The sequence below is a fragment of the Doryrhamphus excisus genome, linkage group LG9, assembly GCF_037039965.1.
Source record: "Doryrhamphus excisus strain RoL-2023G ecotype Guam linkage group LG9, RoL_Dexc_Guam_v1.1, whole genome shotgun sequence".
NCBI classification, from domain to species: Eukaryota; Metazoa; Chordata; class Actinopteri; order Syngnathiformes; family Syngnathidae; genus Doryrhamphus; species Doryrhamphus excisus.
In genome coordinates this window covers 14,340,854-14,360,010 of record NC_136365.1, presented here as the reverse complement: position 1 = coordinate 14,360,010, position 19,157 = coordinate 14,340,854, and the positions used below count along the sequence as shown (strand labels likewise).

The 19,157-nt window shown below is 43.5% G+C and overlaps 1 protein-coding gene across 1 annotated transcript in view; it reads right to left on the bottom strand.

Moving 5' to 3' along the window:
* The window catches only part of maml3 (mastermind-like transcriptional coactivator 3), a 115,152-nt gene that overhangs the window by 9,744 nt on the left and 86,251 nt on the right, over positions 1-19,157 (bottom strand). The window contains exons 4-5 of the mRNA XM_058091681.2: positions 2,734-3,000; positions 2,504-2,579 (exon numbers count right to left, since the gene is read on the bottom strand). Coding sequence (XP_057947664.2) covers positions 2,504-2,579; positions 2,734-3,000 — 343 coding nt within the window. The remainder of the gene's footprint in view (positions 1-2,503; positions 2,580-2,733; positions 3,001-19,157) is intronic.

Sequence of the window (19,157 nt, the reverse complement as noted above, 5' to 3'; positions counted from 1 at the left end):
TTGGCTTCCACGTGTCTCCTGGACTTTCAGTGAGATATACTCTGATTGCCAGAAACGGCTTTCAACTTGACTTTCCTCCTCGCTCTTCATCTCCCCATCATCCTCGCACCCACTCTCTGTCACTCTGTCGTTCTTCTCAGCCTCTCCATGTTCCAGATCATCTACCTATTCTTCTCGTTGCCACCCACCCCCTCTGTCGTCGCTCCCACTTCACTCCTCTCATCCATCTCTGACTTCACCGGAACTCTGGGGGATCCAGGACAGACAAGTTGCCGTGGTAACAAGCAGAGCAGGAATATTCACATGAAAAAAACAGAGAGGGAGGCAAAAGCGCATCTGAACGCCAAATAATATATCTGACAGAGACAGACCGAGAAGATGAGCTTTGAATTCAGTGTGATGTTCAGAAAGTGCAGCTGCTTGCACACTGGGGGAAATCACTGATGCTCAATTTATTTACTCCTGACAAAGACATGAACAAGCCATCTTTTTTTGGAAAAAGCATTGAGGAAAAACATTATTTAACGGTTGGCAGTATTTGCTTGATTGATAGATATTTAAAATAAAACAAAATGTAATGGAGCCTGTCAAAGTTAAAGTGATAAAAACGAGCTGTTTCACCCTTGGCCCACATGGTAGTTTTAGGAAACGCAGCGGCAGGTGATGTGGTGCCATAAGTGGGAGCAAATATTGAGCAGATTGACCAAAGAGTAATTGAATGGCAAGTTTAGCTTCAAAGCCCCGGCAGATGGCTCTCGACAAGACCAAAGTTATTTGTATCTACTGTCGCTATGACTCGAACTGTCACCAGAGTACGTCTTGAATGCTGTTTGCTGGACTCAGCTGGAGAAACTGCTGGAGCACTGCAGTTTATGCAATTTATTAGAATTTTTGCTTGAACTGCTGTGTTTGTCAAAGAGAACACAATAAAACTTGCAAGTTGAAAGACTTTGTTTTGATTTCACTTAGTTGTCTTTGCAAACAACCTTTATTACTCATGTTAGTCACAACTATATTTTGCTCGAAGAGAATGATATTTAAGTGATGGACAGTTTACCTTAGTAATGTCTACCTGTTGTACATTGTTGTTGTTTAAATAGCCGGAATGCAAAAATGTACATAAAACAATGATATTACACACTTCATGTTGATAGGTGTAGTAAAACCTTAGAAATGATCTTTCAAAGGTAAACGTTAGCGTATATATAACAACTTTATATCTGTGATAAATTACAAAAAGCAACTATGGACAAAAAGCAATGGATCCCAATTAAATATTTGATTCAATTGACAGCCCTGCTTTGTTGTCTTGGGTGATTGTCATGCTGGATGACCCCCTGGCGACCCAAGTTCCCATGCTGTTACAATCCGGGGCTCCTTTCATCAGCCCCTCAGGGTGGTCCTCCCATAGCCTAAGCCAGGGGTCGGGAACCTTTTTGGCGAAGAGAGCCATGAAGGCCAGATAATTTAAAATGTGTATCTGTGAGAGCCATATACATTTTTTTAAACACTGAATGCAATAAAATGTGTGCATTTTTATGTAAGACCAACAGTTTTAGATAATGGGCTCTAATTACGTAGACCAGGCACACTACCCCACGCCAATGGGGTGTGGCCAGCACACTTTCGTGAGCAGCGCAGTGTCTAATAATAAATCAAATACTTGTTGCCATTAATACAACTTCTGCTGCTGCATAGTTTTGCACCGTACTCCGTAGACGTATTTCATTCTTTTGGCCATCTTCGTCTGAAGGCTTGGTTCTGCAGCTTTAGCTATTTAGTTTACATTTACATGTTTTTTTGACATCTCAATGACCGAGGTAGACTACAGCATTTCCCAGTAATAATCAAGTTTTGGTGTTTGACCTGGAAAATATCATCAGGAAAGATAGATATGGTTGGCCGTATTGCAGCAGAATATAGATGGACGAATTAAAATGCATAAGAAAGTTGTTGATTTTGAGTATTATTTTTAACATTTCTGTCATTTCTGTGATGGTTTACTTTAAAATGTTAGCAAAAATACATTTTTATTGTGGTAAGAAATGCTTGAGAGCCAGATACAGTCATCAAAAGAGCCCTACCTGGCTCCCGAGCCATAGGTTCCCTACCTCTGGCCTGTGTTTAACGGTGAGCCAAGTTGATCTCAATTCCAGCCTCATGTGACCACGTGACATTCTCTCAAGCTTGGTGTGAATTATTCAGGTGTTTGACAAACGGCTCCCAACTCCCTTGAGATCATTAATTATGCGTTGATTGACAATTATCTTTTTTTTTACTATTTTTTATTTTTACCATTCAAAACAGTGTTTTCTCATAGGCTTAAAATATTTATTTCACTCTCTCAAAAACAAACACATTTACAAAGTTTATTTCATATTTTTTTGGATATTTGTTGCTGTTGAAATGAACCTACCATAAAAGTAGGGACTGGAAAATCAGCCGTAGATCAAATACGTTCTTTCGCCAAATCTATTGACAGAAGTTGAGTGTGTTTGTTTACCTTGATACTGACTGACTTGAGGGTAGGGATTCCTCTGGCCTTGGCCCATCTGTCTTGGAAGATGCTGCTGTTGGAGCTACACGCAAACACAAGCACACAAACATATTGTTTGTTATGAAACACATGGGAGAGTCGATAGAAGAAAGATCTTTAGAGGACGTGAAGTGAGTGAAGTGATTTGCAGACGCAAACATATACGAAAGATCAAACACCATGATGACATCTCACACCTGCTCGGCCAGTAGTTGCTGCTGTTGCTGCTGCCTCTGCTCCCGGAAGAGCTGCTGTTTCTGCTGCTCCATCATGTGCATCTGCACCCTCTTCTCCTGCTCCATCGCCATCATCTGCTTCATCATGGCCGCCTGCTGCTGGTTGCCCACGTAGCCCGGAGGCGGGCCAGAACCCTGGTTGGGCCCCACCCCCGAGGCCACGCCACCTGCGGGGTGTGGAGGAGGGATGGAGCCCGGTGGCCGGGACATTCCCACCACACCTTGTTCCTGGAAGACAGTAAAGAGGCAATCGTTCAATCAATGCAGTTGGTGGTGTTGTCAGTCAATCTAACACCAAAGGTGACGGATTCATAGCTCAGGTTACATTAACTTTCTAAAAAAAATTTGGACCACCACAAATTTGGACCACCACAAATTTGGACCACCACCTTTCTCATAAACATGTTGTAATGCACCTGGTCTGCCACAGAATAAGAATATGTCAGTCTGAGGGGTCACAGACTTAAACAAGTTTTACTGAATTACGTTTACAAAAAAGCCAAAAGTCTAAAAACCATTAAACAAGCTGCTCTTCATTTTTGTGCCAAGTTTTGCTAATTTCCAATGTGAGTGTCACATTTAAGCTACAATGATGGGTACACGTGCCTTTGGCAGCGTCCATACGGCCAAGAGTGCATAAAAGCAGCTGCTAATGTATAAGCATGAGAGGGTGTGGGATCTATGACTGCAGATTGAGCCAACATACTGTCCTTAGCCCCCACAATGCGGTAACGCTTGGTCCTTGCTGTATGCATTATTTCCTTATTAGCATATAAAAAGCACTTCCCGCTCTATTCGCTGTATGCTAATCTCTAATAAGACCAAATAGCCTGGACTGGGGCTGGGGGGGGGGGGGGGGGGGGGAGCTTGGGTTATGAATCTTTTAAAGCCTGAAAAGCTGGACATTGTTTAGACTGGAAAAAACACAGAATGGGTAAAGACAAAATGGATATTTGGAATTGCCAGGCTGAGTATTTTCACTGCAGGATGACTTTACAAAATGGCAGCCATGGCGGGAGTGTAAAGGCGGGGAGGTACTCATCCACGTTGGACTGATGGATGCTTTCATCTCCAGGTATGAAGCTGCATGAAGCACGGTCAGATATAGTGAGCCACTGAGGCAAGAGGCGTAGTTCCAGGAACTGATCAACAGGTGGCAGTGGTGACCTTCAAACACCCGTGTGTGTGTGTGTGTGTGTGTGTGTGTGTGTGTGTGTGTGTGTGTGCGTGTGTGTCACCGGTCTCCTCTTAGCAGATGGCTCAATCATGACGGCTCTGATCTACGATTCTGCCGTCTACCCCGCACTAGCCTTTTGTCACATCTCTCTAAAGACGCCACAATCAAACTCCTCCTCAATCTTCTGGAAAACACGGGGTCCTGGGTGACCGAGGTGTTGTGAGTATGTGCCGTGTACATGTACACTGAATACAGTAGAGAAAAGAAGAAGTACTGCTTAGAAAAGGCTGCCAAATGAAGCGGAAGATGACATTTGAGAGGGAAGAAGACGAGGAGAGGTGAATGATGGCAGTAAATGATGGCATCCATCCATTTTCTATAGATTCCTCATTGGAGTTGGTCACCAGCCAATCATAGGACACATGTATAAAAACAAGCGTTCACATTCACGCCTATGGACAATAAAGGGTCTACAGTGAAGCTAACATGTTTTGGGGACATGGGAGGATGCTGGACAAAGCCCCCACATGCACGGGGAGAACATGCAAACTCCCCACAGAGATGTTCCAACGGAGGTTCCAACCCGGATCTTGTGACCATGAGGCAGATGTGCTCACCGCAATGTCACCATGCTGAGAAAGCAACAGTTGCTGCGCCGAGGAGCAGATGGCTTTTGGATCAGAAGGTACAGCTGCCGTGCCTTGTCGCACCTCACATATTGGCAGACATCGACGACGTAGTCCACAGTATCTCAATGCGGGCTTTGACCACGCAGTGCAAACGCTCGACAACAATGAGATACCATCCTGCAAGTAGGTTGCTAATAACCACAACATGCTAACAACAAATACGCAACTTGTAACTGTTATTTACAAAATTCCCACAAAGCATGCTGGGTCGTCCAGCAGCGTGAGACATTAGATTTAGAATGATGTGAACCAGCGTACGCATACTGTATATGGAGCCCAGGAAACACCATGGATGTTTTCCCTAATAGTTAGAAGGTTAAAATAGCTGTGAGTCAATAACTACATGTTCTGTTGTTCAATAAAGTTTAACAACGTGAGCTAATGTTGCACATTTTTTTTACAAAAAATCTCTGTTTTACATATTCACACAGTTTTGCGTCATTGTCCAATTATGCAAATTATCAACCAAAAAGGGAGAAAACTGAATTTTTTTCAAGCATTTGACACAAATGTAGCCATACATATTTAGCCATAATGTATGAACAACATTGCCACAACATCAACAACACAAAAATGGTTGTTTTACATGAAAATATATATTTTTGTACAAATATTACACCATAAACTATTTACAATTTTCACATTTACAACTGGCTGAAAATTCCCCTTCAGTGCTGTAACCTCAAACCAAACATGCTCTCTTCTATTGTGGAGTTGCATCATCACCACTTTGTGCCTCTCATGCAAAAACAAAAAACCAATAACATAAAAGACGTATAAATATGTCTTTGAGAGCAAATGAGTTGAGCATTTCCAAGCATCAAAATGACCAAATAAACTAAAATACAAATACAGTACACTTTCATATAGTATACTACAGTACCGTCATTAAATCCACCAACGTGTGAATGTAGTACTGCAGATTGGTTACCAGGTGTCGGTAATTGTTCGGTGACACCATCACCGAAGCACCAGACTTGAACAATTGCCTTTTATCGCAGGTTTATGTTATCTCACAACAGGGACAATAATAATAACATACTCATCATAATAATAACAGGTTGCGGTCATAGCCCACAACAACAAAAATTCAACTCTGAACTTCCGGCATCACTTCCTGTCCACCATCGATTGTATTCCCCTACAAGGCAAACTGTCTTAAATGGCTTATATTTATTCTACTATATTGGGTAGTACAAGTGATGACAAATATGACTATATGGGTCATTTCATGTCTACATGGTTCGAATAATTGCTGGTTAAAAACCATATTTAGAAGATCGTAAACACAAAAATATTCAGTTTATAAACCTGGAATCCTACTTGGTGGAAATTACCTTATCACGGTTGCATCTGGAAATGATAAACGAAGGATTACTGCAACACGAGTTTGTATATTTTTCAACCCACCCAGATGTATGGACCCATTACTGCGGTGTGGATAACACCACAAGCGATGTCCAAGCATGAACATGCTCCTCCAACTTCCCAAACAGTTTCCTGTCCCTCTAACAACCCCGCTGATCTTGGCACATTCCAATGTAAGCACAATGTGTTGATTACAGAATATTAGTTTGAGGGAAGAGCTGCTGCTTGTATTGGTATTTGGTGATATCAGTATTGGTAATGAAGTGCAGGACGATATCGGAGCCAAAGTCCAGCCTTTCCACCAGTAGCTGGTGGAGGTTGGGTGTGTGTGTGTGTGTTTTTGCGTGTGGTGGGGGCTATTCGTTTTATTGGGTTAGGAAGCATGCAGAGCCCCGGCAATTACATTACATGTGAAGCAGGAAGGGGAGTTCATTGCATTCCTATCGCTCAGCAAAGCAGAAAGGCGTGTGTTTTCGTTGTGTGTGGAAAAAGTGTAAGAAATTACTTAGACACACACACACACACACACACACACACACTGCAAAAGACATTGGTACCTGGGAGTCTGTGTGTGCTCACCAAGGCGGAGCTGAGATGGACAACTGCTTCTTTAACTGCAGGTCCAATCAAGTTGAGTAATGGAAGAGTTAGTACACCTGTCCTGTCTCTGACTGCCGCAGTACACAGCACTGTGCTGACTGAGCGCATCCTTCTGCCCCTTTAGGGCTTGTATTCTGGATCCTGCTTTGGGGCAGGTTTAACCACAGGCAATGTTCTCCTCTGATCAACATTTGCAATAAAAACGACTGTTGTAATCATGAGATTAGATTGAGCTGCAGAACCCCCCCCCCCCCCCCCCCCCACCCTTCTCTCTTCAATTACCATTGTTCACTCACAACACAATCCTGGTTTTAGCCCGAAATATGCCTCACACACCGATGAAACACATTTAACCTATAAATGGAATTGGATGGAATCAGAGTCACGGTGTAGCCTTTAGCCAGGTCGTCAGGCTAGCACTAGAGGCTAGCTAGCTAGCTAGCTAGCTAGAGCAGGTTAGAGAAGGGCTGTGTTCAAAACCGCATACTAACTACTACATACTTCCATGCCCATACTATCCACACTCCATACTGCATCCCCAATCCATCAGACAGTATGCAAAGCATTTACACTACAGCGTACCACATGATAACCCACAATGCATTGCGCTCCTACCCGACCCGAAATCGACAGGCTAAAGCTGATTTCACTCTAAAGCTCTAAACTCTTTAAATATATCACTTTATTGAGATTTTTTTAAAATCAGGCAAGAAAATGGCCGTTTAGATCCCGAGTGTGCCAATTATTTGTCCAAATACCAACCGTTTACAATTTCATTCGGACGAATTCGGCAAAATTTAAGCTAGCCGAGGTGCAAAGCACTTCCGGTTATTTTCACAAAATAAAACACCCCCTTACTTTTTTCATACAAAAAACATAGTGTAAATCACTGCTTTTACTTTGAAAACAAGAAGCGAACCAACTCGCAATACATCCTGCTTGACACCGCCGTTTGGTTCAGCCTACGTTTTTTTTTTTGGTGGTGACGTCACGTCGTGTTGCATCCTGGGTAATTTGAGTGTAAGTAGTAATTTGAGTAGTAAGCTGATGATACATACTCAACATTTCTGCCGAATGCAGTATGCATCCGGGAACTTCTCGCATACTCAAAAATGGCATACTGCCAGTGTAGACACACTGCATACTCAAAGAGTTAGTATGAGTACTAGGTAAGTATGCGCTTTCGAACACAGCCAAGGTGTTTCTCCGAGCTGCATCTACATAATCCACACTGCTGGCCTGTTTTACTTCCAGTACTGACATACATATACTGTATTTACTTGGGTTCACCTCACTCCAATTGTTAAGGCAGGATTGTTAAATAAGTTGAACTTTTGAAACAGTAACTAAGAGCTGTCAAAATCATCAAAAAATCACAACGCCGTCAGTGGAGTATAAAGACATAAACACATAAAAATGGTGGTACTTCTTTTATTATGTATTTATAACTCATTACCCACTTATGGTGGGCCTATTTTTGGAGAAAAAAAAATCCAATAAGACAACTTTTTGGTCCAAAATCCCCAAATTAGACTACTCGGACAGGGTACTAGCTAAAAACAGGCCACATGTGGTACCACTTGCTGTAGTTTCTACATTTTTGTTATCACTGTTGTGCCTACCAAACAAAAACTATGTTATAAACCCCTGTTGCTAAATAATATTGGTCAAGAGGGTCATGCATGCATTGTGTGGGGGATATACTGTATGTATATGGTGTACCTTTGGACATACTGTTGGGTTTTTTTTGTTTTCTTTTTACCAATTCTCATCACTAATTGTACTCCGTTGCGTATCCAGTGTACATCCCTCCGATTGGCTGACTGATGTCGACATAAGCGGTTGTCAACATAACCAATCTGTGCTAGGCCCTGCTACCGGTTTGCCCTCAGTCATAAACACATTATAATAAGAAGATGAAGCAGGAGAGATCCGTGTTGCCAATTTAGCCAGAGGGTTGAGAATCGTTTGAATCTGAACGATTCCGGTTATCAATCCTTGTTTCCTAATGATTCTCGATTCCGATGCTTGTACTGTAAGAGGTAGGGTCATAAATGTTTTCATGGTTTAAATAAGGGGGCTCACCACAGACGAACTATCCGGATGAACTTCCCCATGACATGAAGTTTTTATCGTCTATACGAGGAATTTCTAACAGATCTATTTTCACATATTTGCGACATATGCTGTTTATGTGACAGTGAGTGTGTGACTTCAACATGCACTAACCTGGGTGCAGAATATCTAACAACTTGAGCTACCATATCAGCGCTAGTATACTATGCCGCCTCAGTGTTAGTGTAAGCTATATTTTATGATGCCCTTATTTTGTTAGCACAAGTAAACAGGATGCGCTGCGTATATGAACAAACTTGCATCTTGCAGCTGTGGATCCCGTCCTTTATTGACACCAGACATCCGTATCAGCAAGAATCCTGAAACCCTCGGTAAGACTGGCAAGAGACATATGTGGCTTATTGTTTGACTTCTGTGATCGTGACTGCTTAGAGGACATCCGACGTAGCGCGTCAACAACGGGGCGCTCTGGTGAACCTGGAGGTGTTTAATCATGTTGGTGGTGCATTCTGGTGCATTGGTGGCGCATATCATTGTGTTGCCAATGCTGCCCGCTCTTTTTATGATTTTTTTTTAACCAAGCCTCTTCTTCTTCCTTGGTGCTCGCCAGCTGGTCACTAGGTGTCATAAGGGTCGATGAGACACACCAGCGCCACGGATCCTACGCCAATTCTATACATCTGACGTCACTTCCTGTCCACACCCCTCTCAGCTCACCCCAGGGCAGGACCACAATTACAACAACACACCAGCACAAGTCTTATGTCTACTATATTGGGTAATATCTAGTAAAATTTACTACGGGGTGTTATTCCATGTTTAGAGGGCTCTTATGATGTTAAAACTTTTTAGAAGGTTTTCTTTGCTCCAACTGCGAAATGTGTAAGAAGAACATGACAGACGGGTTGTCTACCTAAACGGCGGCAGCTTATTAAACGGGTTCCGGTGTAAAGACTTAAGCTTAGTGGCGTCTTTGCGGTTGAACAGCACCGTGGTGGTGGCTTCTTGTCAACGTGCATTTGGTACTTTCAATGTGATTCGCATGTTGACTAAAACCAAACAAAGATCCACAAAGGCACAAGAACATCCGGCGCCATAGATACAGCACAAGAACATCCAGCGCCATAGATACAGCACAACAACATCCATGATAACACCAAGCAGATGGTGGAGCCAGACCCGACAATATTCAAATATCCCCAGAGCTTCATGTGTGAAGAACACATCACTTTGACCCACACACTTCCAACCGCAAGGACGTGAGGATGTATGGAAGCGGAGCCAGCGTTTCCTCATGCGAAGAACACATCCACCCACCTTCCCTCACACCACCTCCTCAAACTCATATACTCACTTTGTCCCCAAAGAGAGTTATATTTAAATTGTTGGAGAGCAGTCTTTTACCCGCCCCACACTTTAATCTCAAACATCTCCCAGCTTTAAACCAGAACTGGCCTATTTCTAAACTCCACAAACACACAGAACATTAGCGTGCCCAGGAAAACACAGCCTGTACCAGCAGTTTGCAAGCAACTACACACACTCACAGATGAATTAGACCCGTGACTCAATCTGGTGCTTAGCAGAAGTGCTGGGAAATGTTGGACTTTACTAATTCACGCAACAAAAATATAAATACAGCACTGTTGCTCCCATTTTTCATGTGCTGAACACAAAAGATGTCAATCATTTTCTATGCATGCAAAGCTCTCACATACTGTACACTCTACTGTCTAAATGTCTAAATCGTGGTGAGCGTTCACGTTTCATCCACCTCAAAGGTGTGGCATGGGAAGATTAAAAAAATTTAAAAATGACATCATTCATGAGCGTCGTGTGGTTGAACACGGCCTATTATTAGTAGCATAAGGATTCAGAAGAAGTGATATGTATTATATACATTAATGCAGTATCTTGACCCGGTGAGTGACGTGTGTGACGTCAGCTAGCAAGCATTGACTGCTGAGTGTTAGCATGGTAGCAGCGTGGACAGCGTGTGAGATGCAGGCGACAGCACCTCCTGTGTGAATGTTCACTACAAACATGACTGAAGTGCATGGCGGGTCTCTCCTTAACTACAAGCAGCTGCATTACTGTAGTACTACCAGAGTAGTACACTGGTTACTGGCTGGCAGTAATATTACACTGATCAGACAATAGCCTGTAAATTCACTCCATTCATTTCACTCCATGTATGTCAAAAATGTCTTATTTTAGATTAGATTAGATTAACCTTTATTTGTCCCTCAGTGGGAAATTTACATTGCACAGTGGCAAAGGGGACGGAACCATTGAAAAAAATCTTCCAATCTAAAAATAAAAAATATAAACAGCCTAAAGTAATAATGTTAGAATAAAATGTAGATAGAATGAATATAGTGTTCGTTATCACCCTTATATCCATTTGCTTAGACAATAGAAAGTGTTTGAATGTGCTGAAGAGGGAATGTTCCCGTGACCCTGATCAGAGACCCCCAGCGACCCCCAGGTCCTGGAGGTGCCTGGATGCACCAACAGTCACCCTGCAGATGCTCATGTTAATCCTGCAAGAATGTGTCAAGATAAGAACTCATAAAACAATGAAAGTAATTACTCTCACATAGTATATACACACACACGTAGACAAATACAGCTCGTGCTACTGCCCCCCCCCCCCTTAGAGCTGCACGACCATGTAGTAGGGACCCCCGAAAGAGAATAAAAAGAGAGGAGTGTGAACTGCATATTTAGAGTGGAGCGGCATGTCACTGGGTATGTGGTTTCACTCTCCTCGCTGTGAGTAACTTTAAATATTGTTGTCTGTCTCTTCTGTATTTAAGTGTTTTTAAACGTGTCACAGGAGTTTGAACCTGACAAAGTTTTACCCAGGATTATATACAATACAGTTTACAAGATGATATAAAATATGAATGAGATATATGACCAGTATATACACTATGGGATTTCTGATTATATCTACTATATTGAGTAATAGGAGTGTAAAGGTGACAATAGGGGTGTTATCTCATGTCTAGAGGGCTCTAATCATGTCAAAACCCGTATTTAGAAGCTTATAAACAGGTTTTCTCTACACTGACTACAAAAATATTCCATTCATAAAAAGGAATGCTACTTGAACTTATCACGGTCGGGTCGGGAACCAATTAACAAACAAGGGAGTACGTCCTTCCAACAAATTCCAAGATCAACTAAACAGTGGCTGATTACCAATCAGCACGAGGAGAACAAGGAGGCCATTTCTACCTTTTCTCCCCCCCTCAAAATTCGGTGGACTTCCGAATTGTACAACCATTTCAGGACCCCAAATGAAGATGTCATCACTGATGCATTGGCTCAGAACAGAGGCCGTTTATGGAAGCTGCTCTGCTTATGGTCGCACCCGTGATGCCGATCATTCAGCACGATAAGACGCGACAGACGGCGGAATACGATAAGAGGGTGGGAGACAGAGGCACATCATCTGGAGAATGAAAAGGAGCGACGGGGAAGGGATGAGATCATCGGTGGCCGGGGAGCAATCGTGGAGAGCCAACGCTTGTGCCACCCTAAGAGGGACCAGGTGCTACGCTAAATCACCCTGGAAACCGTCACCATGGAGACCTTAAAGAGACATTTGGATAGGTGGTAGAGATGTTTTTAGTTGGAGTAATAGCATCTTAAGAGATTGATGTGTTTATGTCATCATAGGCGGACTTCTCTCCTTTTGTAAGCTGCTCTATTGCCGATGTGTACACTACACTATATAGCTGTACTGAGGACCAATCAGAGGTGGTGTTAACAGCAAGTACTGGGGGTCTTTTCCGTAAAGAACTGTGGGCTGAGTGCTGTTACACGGCTCGCCGTAGAGGTAAAACCATGTTCTTCCTCACGTCCCTGTTTACCTTCCTTCATGTGTCTTGTTAGGATGGGAAAGGACCTCATCTTCAATTTCCTTCTTCACTGTGTGTTTCTTTTGTTCTCCTCTCATCACTCCTTCCTACCCGCCCTCTGTCCATCACTCATCTCCATCTAACTCAAGCACCTCCCTTATTATTCTATCCCTCCATTCAGCCCTGCCCTTCCTCCCTCGCTCTCTCTGTCCACTGTGCAACTGCATCCATCTTCCCCTCTTCCTTCTGCTTCTGTTAACCCCGAGGCTCCTCTCTCATCTGTCTCATTGGCCAGCAGTGGATCTCTCCTCCGTTTGATTTCACCCTCTCACCTCTCATCTGTCTTTATTCTTAGTGAATGTTTGGATTTTACCTCCTTCCTCTCCCTCTCTTTGTCTCTGCCTGTGTCATAGATCCTCTCCTCCACTTCTCTCTCCAGAGGAGCCATTAGGTGCTGCCGTGAGGCTATCACTCTTTGCTTCTCTCCATCTCTTTCTCTCTCTCTCTCTCTCTCTCCGCCATGGTCTCAGGGCAGCAGCCCCCCCCCCACCTCAGCCTCTCCATCCCTCTCATTTCTTCCGGCGCCCCTTTCTCTCCATTCATTGCGGCTCACTGCCCTCCCTCCATGTTGATTTCTCCACCCGTTTGTCTGCCCCCACCTTTCCCTGCATTCTGCCATAATTCAATGAGATAGACGTCTCCATACGCCGTGCATGGAAATGACTGCTGTGTACATTTGCATCCAAATGTATCCATCTAGCCTTCCAGAAGTCCAAGTAAAGTCATGTGTCTGTATCAGCAATTTGCACTCGGTATCAGATTGATACCAACATTTCCATTACTGCCCACCCACCACACAAAAAGCTATCATCAGAGTGCAACCTCTCTTTAATTCCTTTTGTCTTCCAGGTTGAGCAGCTTTTCCATGAGCTGCACCTTCAGCGATCTCCATCGTCTGGCCGTCTGTGTACGCCATTAATCCTTCCTCCTCCTTACCCGTCCCTCTCTAACACGGGGGAGAGGCGGACATATGGAGGGAGAATGACCATTAACTCCAAGCCAGCATCTCCAATAATTCCATGGGCAGCCTATTATCCACAAAGAGCCAAAATGGCCTTCGGTAATATGATGAAATCTGCTGTAAAAAGTAGAAATGGGACTGAAAGCGTAAGAGTGTGGAAATACCTCCACTCCTGCGCAGCTTTCTCACATTATTGCCTTCTTCTCATCTGTCTCCCTACCACCCACATTCAGCCCAGCCTTTCTGACCATACTTTGCCCCATCATCCACAATCCCTGAGTGAGACAAGAACAGTCTTTGCCTCTTCTGTGTGTTCCAGACAACCAACCTTGTGTTGGCAGTTTTTCACTAACAATGCCGGTCATTGGGATTCGCCCAGTCCGCTGAAGAAGCCCTCTAAAAAACATCCAAAGACCTCCAAATATGTTTTATCATTTTAAGCACTGAACTGATGCTTGTTGCCACTTGTTGTTCCTTGTCACTCACTGGGTTGCATTGCAAAAATGGGACAGAATAAATTACGTGTTTATTTTATTTACAGTTCAGGTTGGACTTGATTTTGTTGCGTCGCAAGGATGATTTATAGAATCCTATTGAGTTTTCCATATTGATAGAGCTGCAGCATGAACTCCAGTAGCTAGCGTTACCTCCTGAGGACCTCAATGTGGGCAAGGTGCTGTGTCACTACGCCAGAAAAGTAGCTCCTCTGTGTTAGCTTTTACAATAACAATGTGGCTATATGCAGGTCACAGCATGTCAATGCAGCCTTGTTGGTGCTTTTTTGATGTTTTTTTTAGAGGGCTGTGCTCATGACCTGCATTGGCAATCCAGAACAGAACAGAACAGAACAGAAAAGGGGAAAGCATGTGTTCTGGGCTACGTACACACTGCAAATGAGACTCAGACCTCATTTGTATGTGGATATCAATCCGGTATGTATACAATGCTGCTGCAGTATGAACGGCCATATGTCTGACCTATATGTCATCGTAAGCCGTGCATTGCATTCCTGTGCTTGCCGAGACTTGGATAAAGGTACTCGCCGATGTCGCCCAAGAGTCAGTGAAGCGACTCACGGTTCCTGCCACCCACAAGTTCCTCGGAACACAGATGTTGCAGCAAGTTTTCACCAAAGTTTTCACCAAACTGCCATACTGTCATTTGGTTGTGAAAAAAAATCATGTCCCACGACTCCCAGACGCTTTGTGTTCACATTGACAAGTCGCAATGTTTTTGCTAGTATGAACAACCACATAAAGTGCAGTTTTCATACGTATTATTGAAGTGGATCAGAGTTCCCAATCAACGTGTGGCACACACAACAATTCAGTATGTTCCAAAGAAGGTCACAAAAAGCAAACAATCTCGGGACTGCTCAACAATCTGCACATGCAAGGACCGGAGTTATTCTGGGTGCCTGGGAAGGGAACACCATACTGGAAGCACAAATAGGCCAGAAAGGCAAATTGCTGTCATGGCTAACAGCTGCCGATTCAAGCGAGTGAGTGAGTGAGTGAGTGAGTGAATCAGAGATTAAAATAAAATCTACCTGCAATCCTCCTCCACCGTGTGCTTCCAAAGGAGGTGGAGAGGTGACGTACCCGCACAAAGACCCGACTCAGCAGAACAGATGGGCAGAAACAGAGAGAGAGGTGCGGGAGACAAAACAAAAGCCCGAAGCGGTCGTGTGCGGCTGTAGGAATCCAAAAAAGCGAATGCACTTTTTCAAGCATCAAAGTCAGTGATACTGCTTCGTATGTTGTAACTCAAAATAACCGAGGCTAACTATTCTAATTTTCAGTGGAAAGTGGAAGTCAGAGCGGCTGATTGACAGTCGGCATAACCTAAACTCACCACGGTTTGCACATTTACTTGTGACTTTGTCCCGAGACACAAGGAAAATGGATGATAATAAAATGATTTGTTTGGTGACATGGAATTTCCTCCATTCGTGGATGTATTTATTTAGACTTGTGTGTTTTCATATGATATTTTATAAAGTAATCCCTCGCAGCTTAACTCTATCATGGTGGCCGAGTGGCTAGCATGTCGGATTTTGAATGCAGAATCACAAATGTGTGGGGATTGAGTGTACAGTAATCTCTCATTTATCGCTGTTCATTGGTTCCAGACCCGACTATATTCCTTATGCATAAATGAAATGTTTTCATAGGATAGAATGCCTGTTTACAACCTTCTACATAAATCATTTTTAACATTGTTAGAGCTCTCTAGACATGAAATAGCACCCGTATAGTCACCTTAATACTCTCATTACCCAATATCAAAGGCATAATACACCCATCACATATAGACATAATCACACAGAGAAAGTTCCTTTTTGTTTTGTTCCGTTTTTACTTCAGTACAGTACAGTACACACTTCCTGTGGTGGCTATTGTCTCATTACTGACACTAAGTATCCAGTGTAGAATACTACGGATCATCTTTGAATGCGTGTTCTAAATGCTGTCCATTTATAACTTAGCCACTTAATTTGGACATTTCATGCTTATATTTGCTTAATTTCTGCAAAATATACTTAAATGTGCTTAACTGTGCATATAGAGTGTTGTGTTTATACGGAAAAGTGAGTATTGAAAGTGCAAGTGGCTGCTCAAATTCAAATTTGAATGAATAATTGTGCTACTACTAATTCACAGTACCACTGGGGGGTCACAAATACACTAAACAAAACACTGAAGAACCGATGGCCCTGGTCTTTTGCTATTACATTTCAGTACAACAATGCATGGAGTCATGCTGGAGATGGGGGGGGGGGGGACTTGCACTGCGGACCTAAGGTGTGATTGCCTCAGTTTCCACTGTCACCCCGAACCTGCATAACATTTTATGCAGCTTGCAATTGTCAAATGAGCCCCCACGCATGTTGGCAAAGAAAGCGACAGAACAGAGAACAACCGATCGCTTGCATTCGGAGAGGGAGGCCACGTGTCAGGAGCGTGGCGCCTGGCAATGCGCTCCTTTACTGCTGGCGTACGCACGCTGCAGTTAATGGTTACTGGTGGATTTGAGCGCGAGCGAAGGGGGCGAAATGAAAGAGAGGGGTTAAGTCGTTGAGTATGAAGGGATTAAGACCTCAGAGGAAGAGAGGAGACGGAACGAAAGTAGAGCAGTAAATGACTCAGCCGGCGTGTAAATGTTGAACTGTGCCATACTGCTGTTAGTGAGTGATAAGAAACTCTACAGAGGCCACCATGAAGCTAATGCCACCACTTGCTTGATTTTATTTCTACTTCTACGGTTGTCCGTAGCCTCGGGAGACATCGGAAACAACGAGCATCTTCCCCGACAATAGGGATGTCCGTATTTGTCCAGCGAGGGCCGCATTTGAAGCAGAAGCAGTGACTTACATTTACATTTTAGTGTAGTCTATTTCTTCATTCCGTAGCGTGACTCCAGGCTGTGCGCACTAGAGACACTGCTGTAGGTATGTATGGTAAAGTTTTTTTGTCCAATCAGATTTCAGCTTCTATGTATCAAAGTAATCTACCTTGGGCCTTCAAAATCAAGAGTGCTGTCCTATGTCAGATTCACACCATGAGCCATGTGTCTGTTTTTTAACCAATCACATTTCAGATTCGCCTTGGGCGGGCCATCCAGCTGGCCTTGAACAATGTCATTTTTCTGTTCTGATCTGATCTGATCTGATTGGTTGATTAACTCAAAACTGTTATTTGGTTACACCCACAATGGCTGACTGAGGAGGAGAAACGGTGACTTTTTCTTCTGTCTTAATGCAGATTCTGAAGAGCTCCAGATGATGCCACCGCGAGTTAAGTGAGCGTGGGCCTGGCACAGGGGGCTGCGTTTGAATCCCTGTCAAGGTGAATGGCAATGTATGACAATAAACATTGTTTGATTTGATTTGTTTCTTAGCAGGACTGGCCCTCACAGTGTCTGTTAGCATAACATATCTGATAACAGATTAGAGTACTCATGAATTCATTGAATATTGTGAATATTCCGAGGTGACAACGTACTTTGGACACCACCACCCCACCAACATGTCATTTCTCCTCTTTCTGCCTGGTGAAAACAAGGGTGCAGTCGGATGCCTCTCCAAACAGATGACTTATCAGAAATGATTGACCCTCGGTATCGACAAGTTCCACTTTCCGGCGTGCTCATGCATGCGTGTGTGTGTGCGAGTGTACGTTTGTGTGTCCTGTGAGACTAATAGCATGTCTTCAGGTTGTGCCGCAGAGAAATCAATGACAAGAAAACCTTTCCACCTGAGAAAAGCAATGATTGTGCGTCCGGAAACAAAGCTGCGTGTGTTTGTTAAGCATTTTTACATGTCGGCCAAGACAGATGTCAATAAAATATGCATAACGTCTATTATTTGCAACATGGTCTCTCGGCGTGGAGGTGATGATTAGTGTTGGCTAATGGTGGCCGAGGTAGGCTAACGGGTCAGAGACCGGAGTGCGTCATTCCTGCTGAGCTTGATTGTGGGTGGGTGAGAGCAGCATATCGTGGTGTTGTTAGCCTTGCACATTGACCATATCGAGATCAATACTCAGAGCAGCCCGAGGACAGTCAGAAACACACAAAGACACGAGCAACCTGAATGCTATGGCGAGCATAGACATTAGGCTGTGGACAAACACGGAGGAAGACAAATCAGCACGCACACGTCCGCAAACAGCTTGTGGTCGAAAGAACATTAATGATTGGACCATTAGGAGGAGGCATGAATCAGTGGTAATGGCTGCCAGGGAGGGACTGTATTGATGAATGTAAAACATGCATACACACACTAAATGGCAGGGCTACAAATGCAGTGACAGTCAGATTGGACATCCGCCTCCAAAGTGACGAAAACATGACAGGCTCTGTGATCCGGCGGCTCGGACAGGAAGTGACAATGACTTTTATCTTGCCGTGGGTTACAGCGGCACCACTATCGTTCAAACCTGCATTAAAAGCCTGTTGTTGCTGCAGTCAAGCCTGGTGCTTGTGTGTCTCACCAAACATTGTAGTAACATTACTGACACCTAGTGACCAGTGTAGAATACTACATCGTCTTTGAATGCGTCTGAGTGTATTTTACACCATTCATCCATTTTCATGATTGAAAGTGCTTAATTTAGGCAAAAATATGTCAAATATCCATATTTTGGGAGTGAAGCCGTAAAATTGGAAGAGGCCGAGGACCACTGTACACACAAAATAACACAACACAAAGGGTCTTTGTTAAGCATTTTCAAGCATAAAAATCAACACAATACAAATCCAAGGCAGAAGAAGCATGTGGCCACTGTGTGTCAGGCACTACCCTCCTCACGAAGGTTCCCTCGGGAACACATTTACTGCAACACTCCTCAAGCAGTAGTTTCATTGACATCTTACATGGCTCATTCACGCTTATTCTATCTGTATTGGGTCATATGAATGTAAATGTGACTATAGGGGTGTTATTTCCTGCCTTGCGGGCTCTAATAATGTTCAAAGAAACATACATAGAAGATTGTCAACATGTTTTTGACGCCATAACTACGAAAATATTGAATTTATTAGTCGTGAATCCTACTTTGCGGAAATTCACTTATGACGGTGGG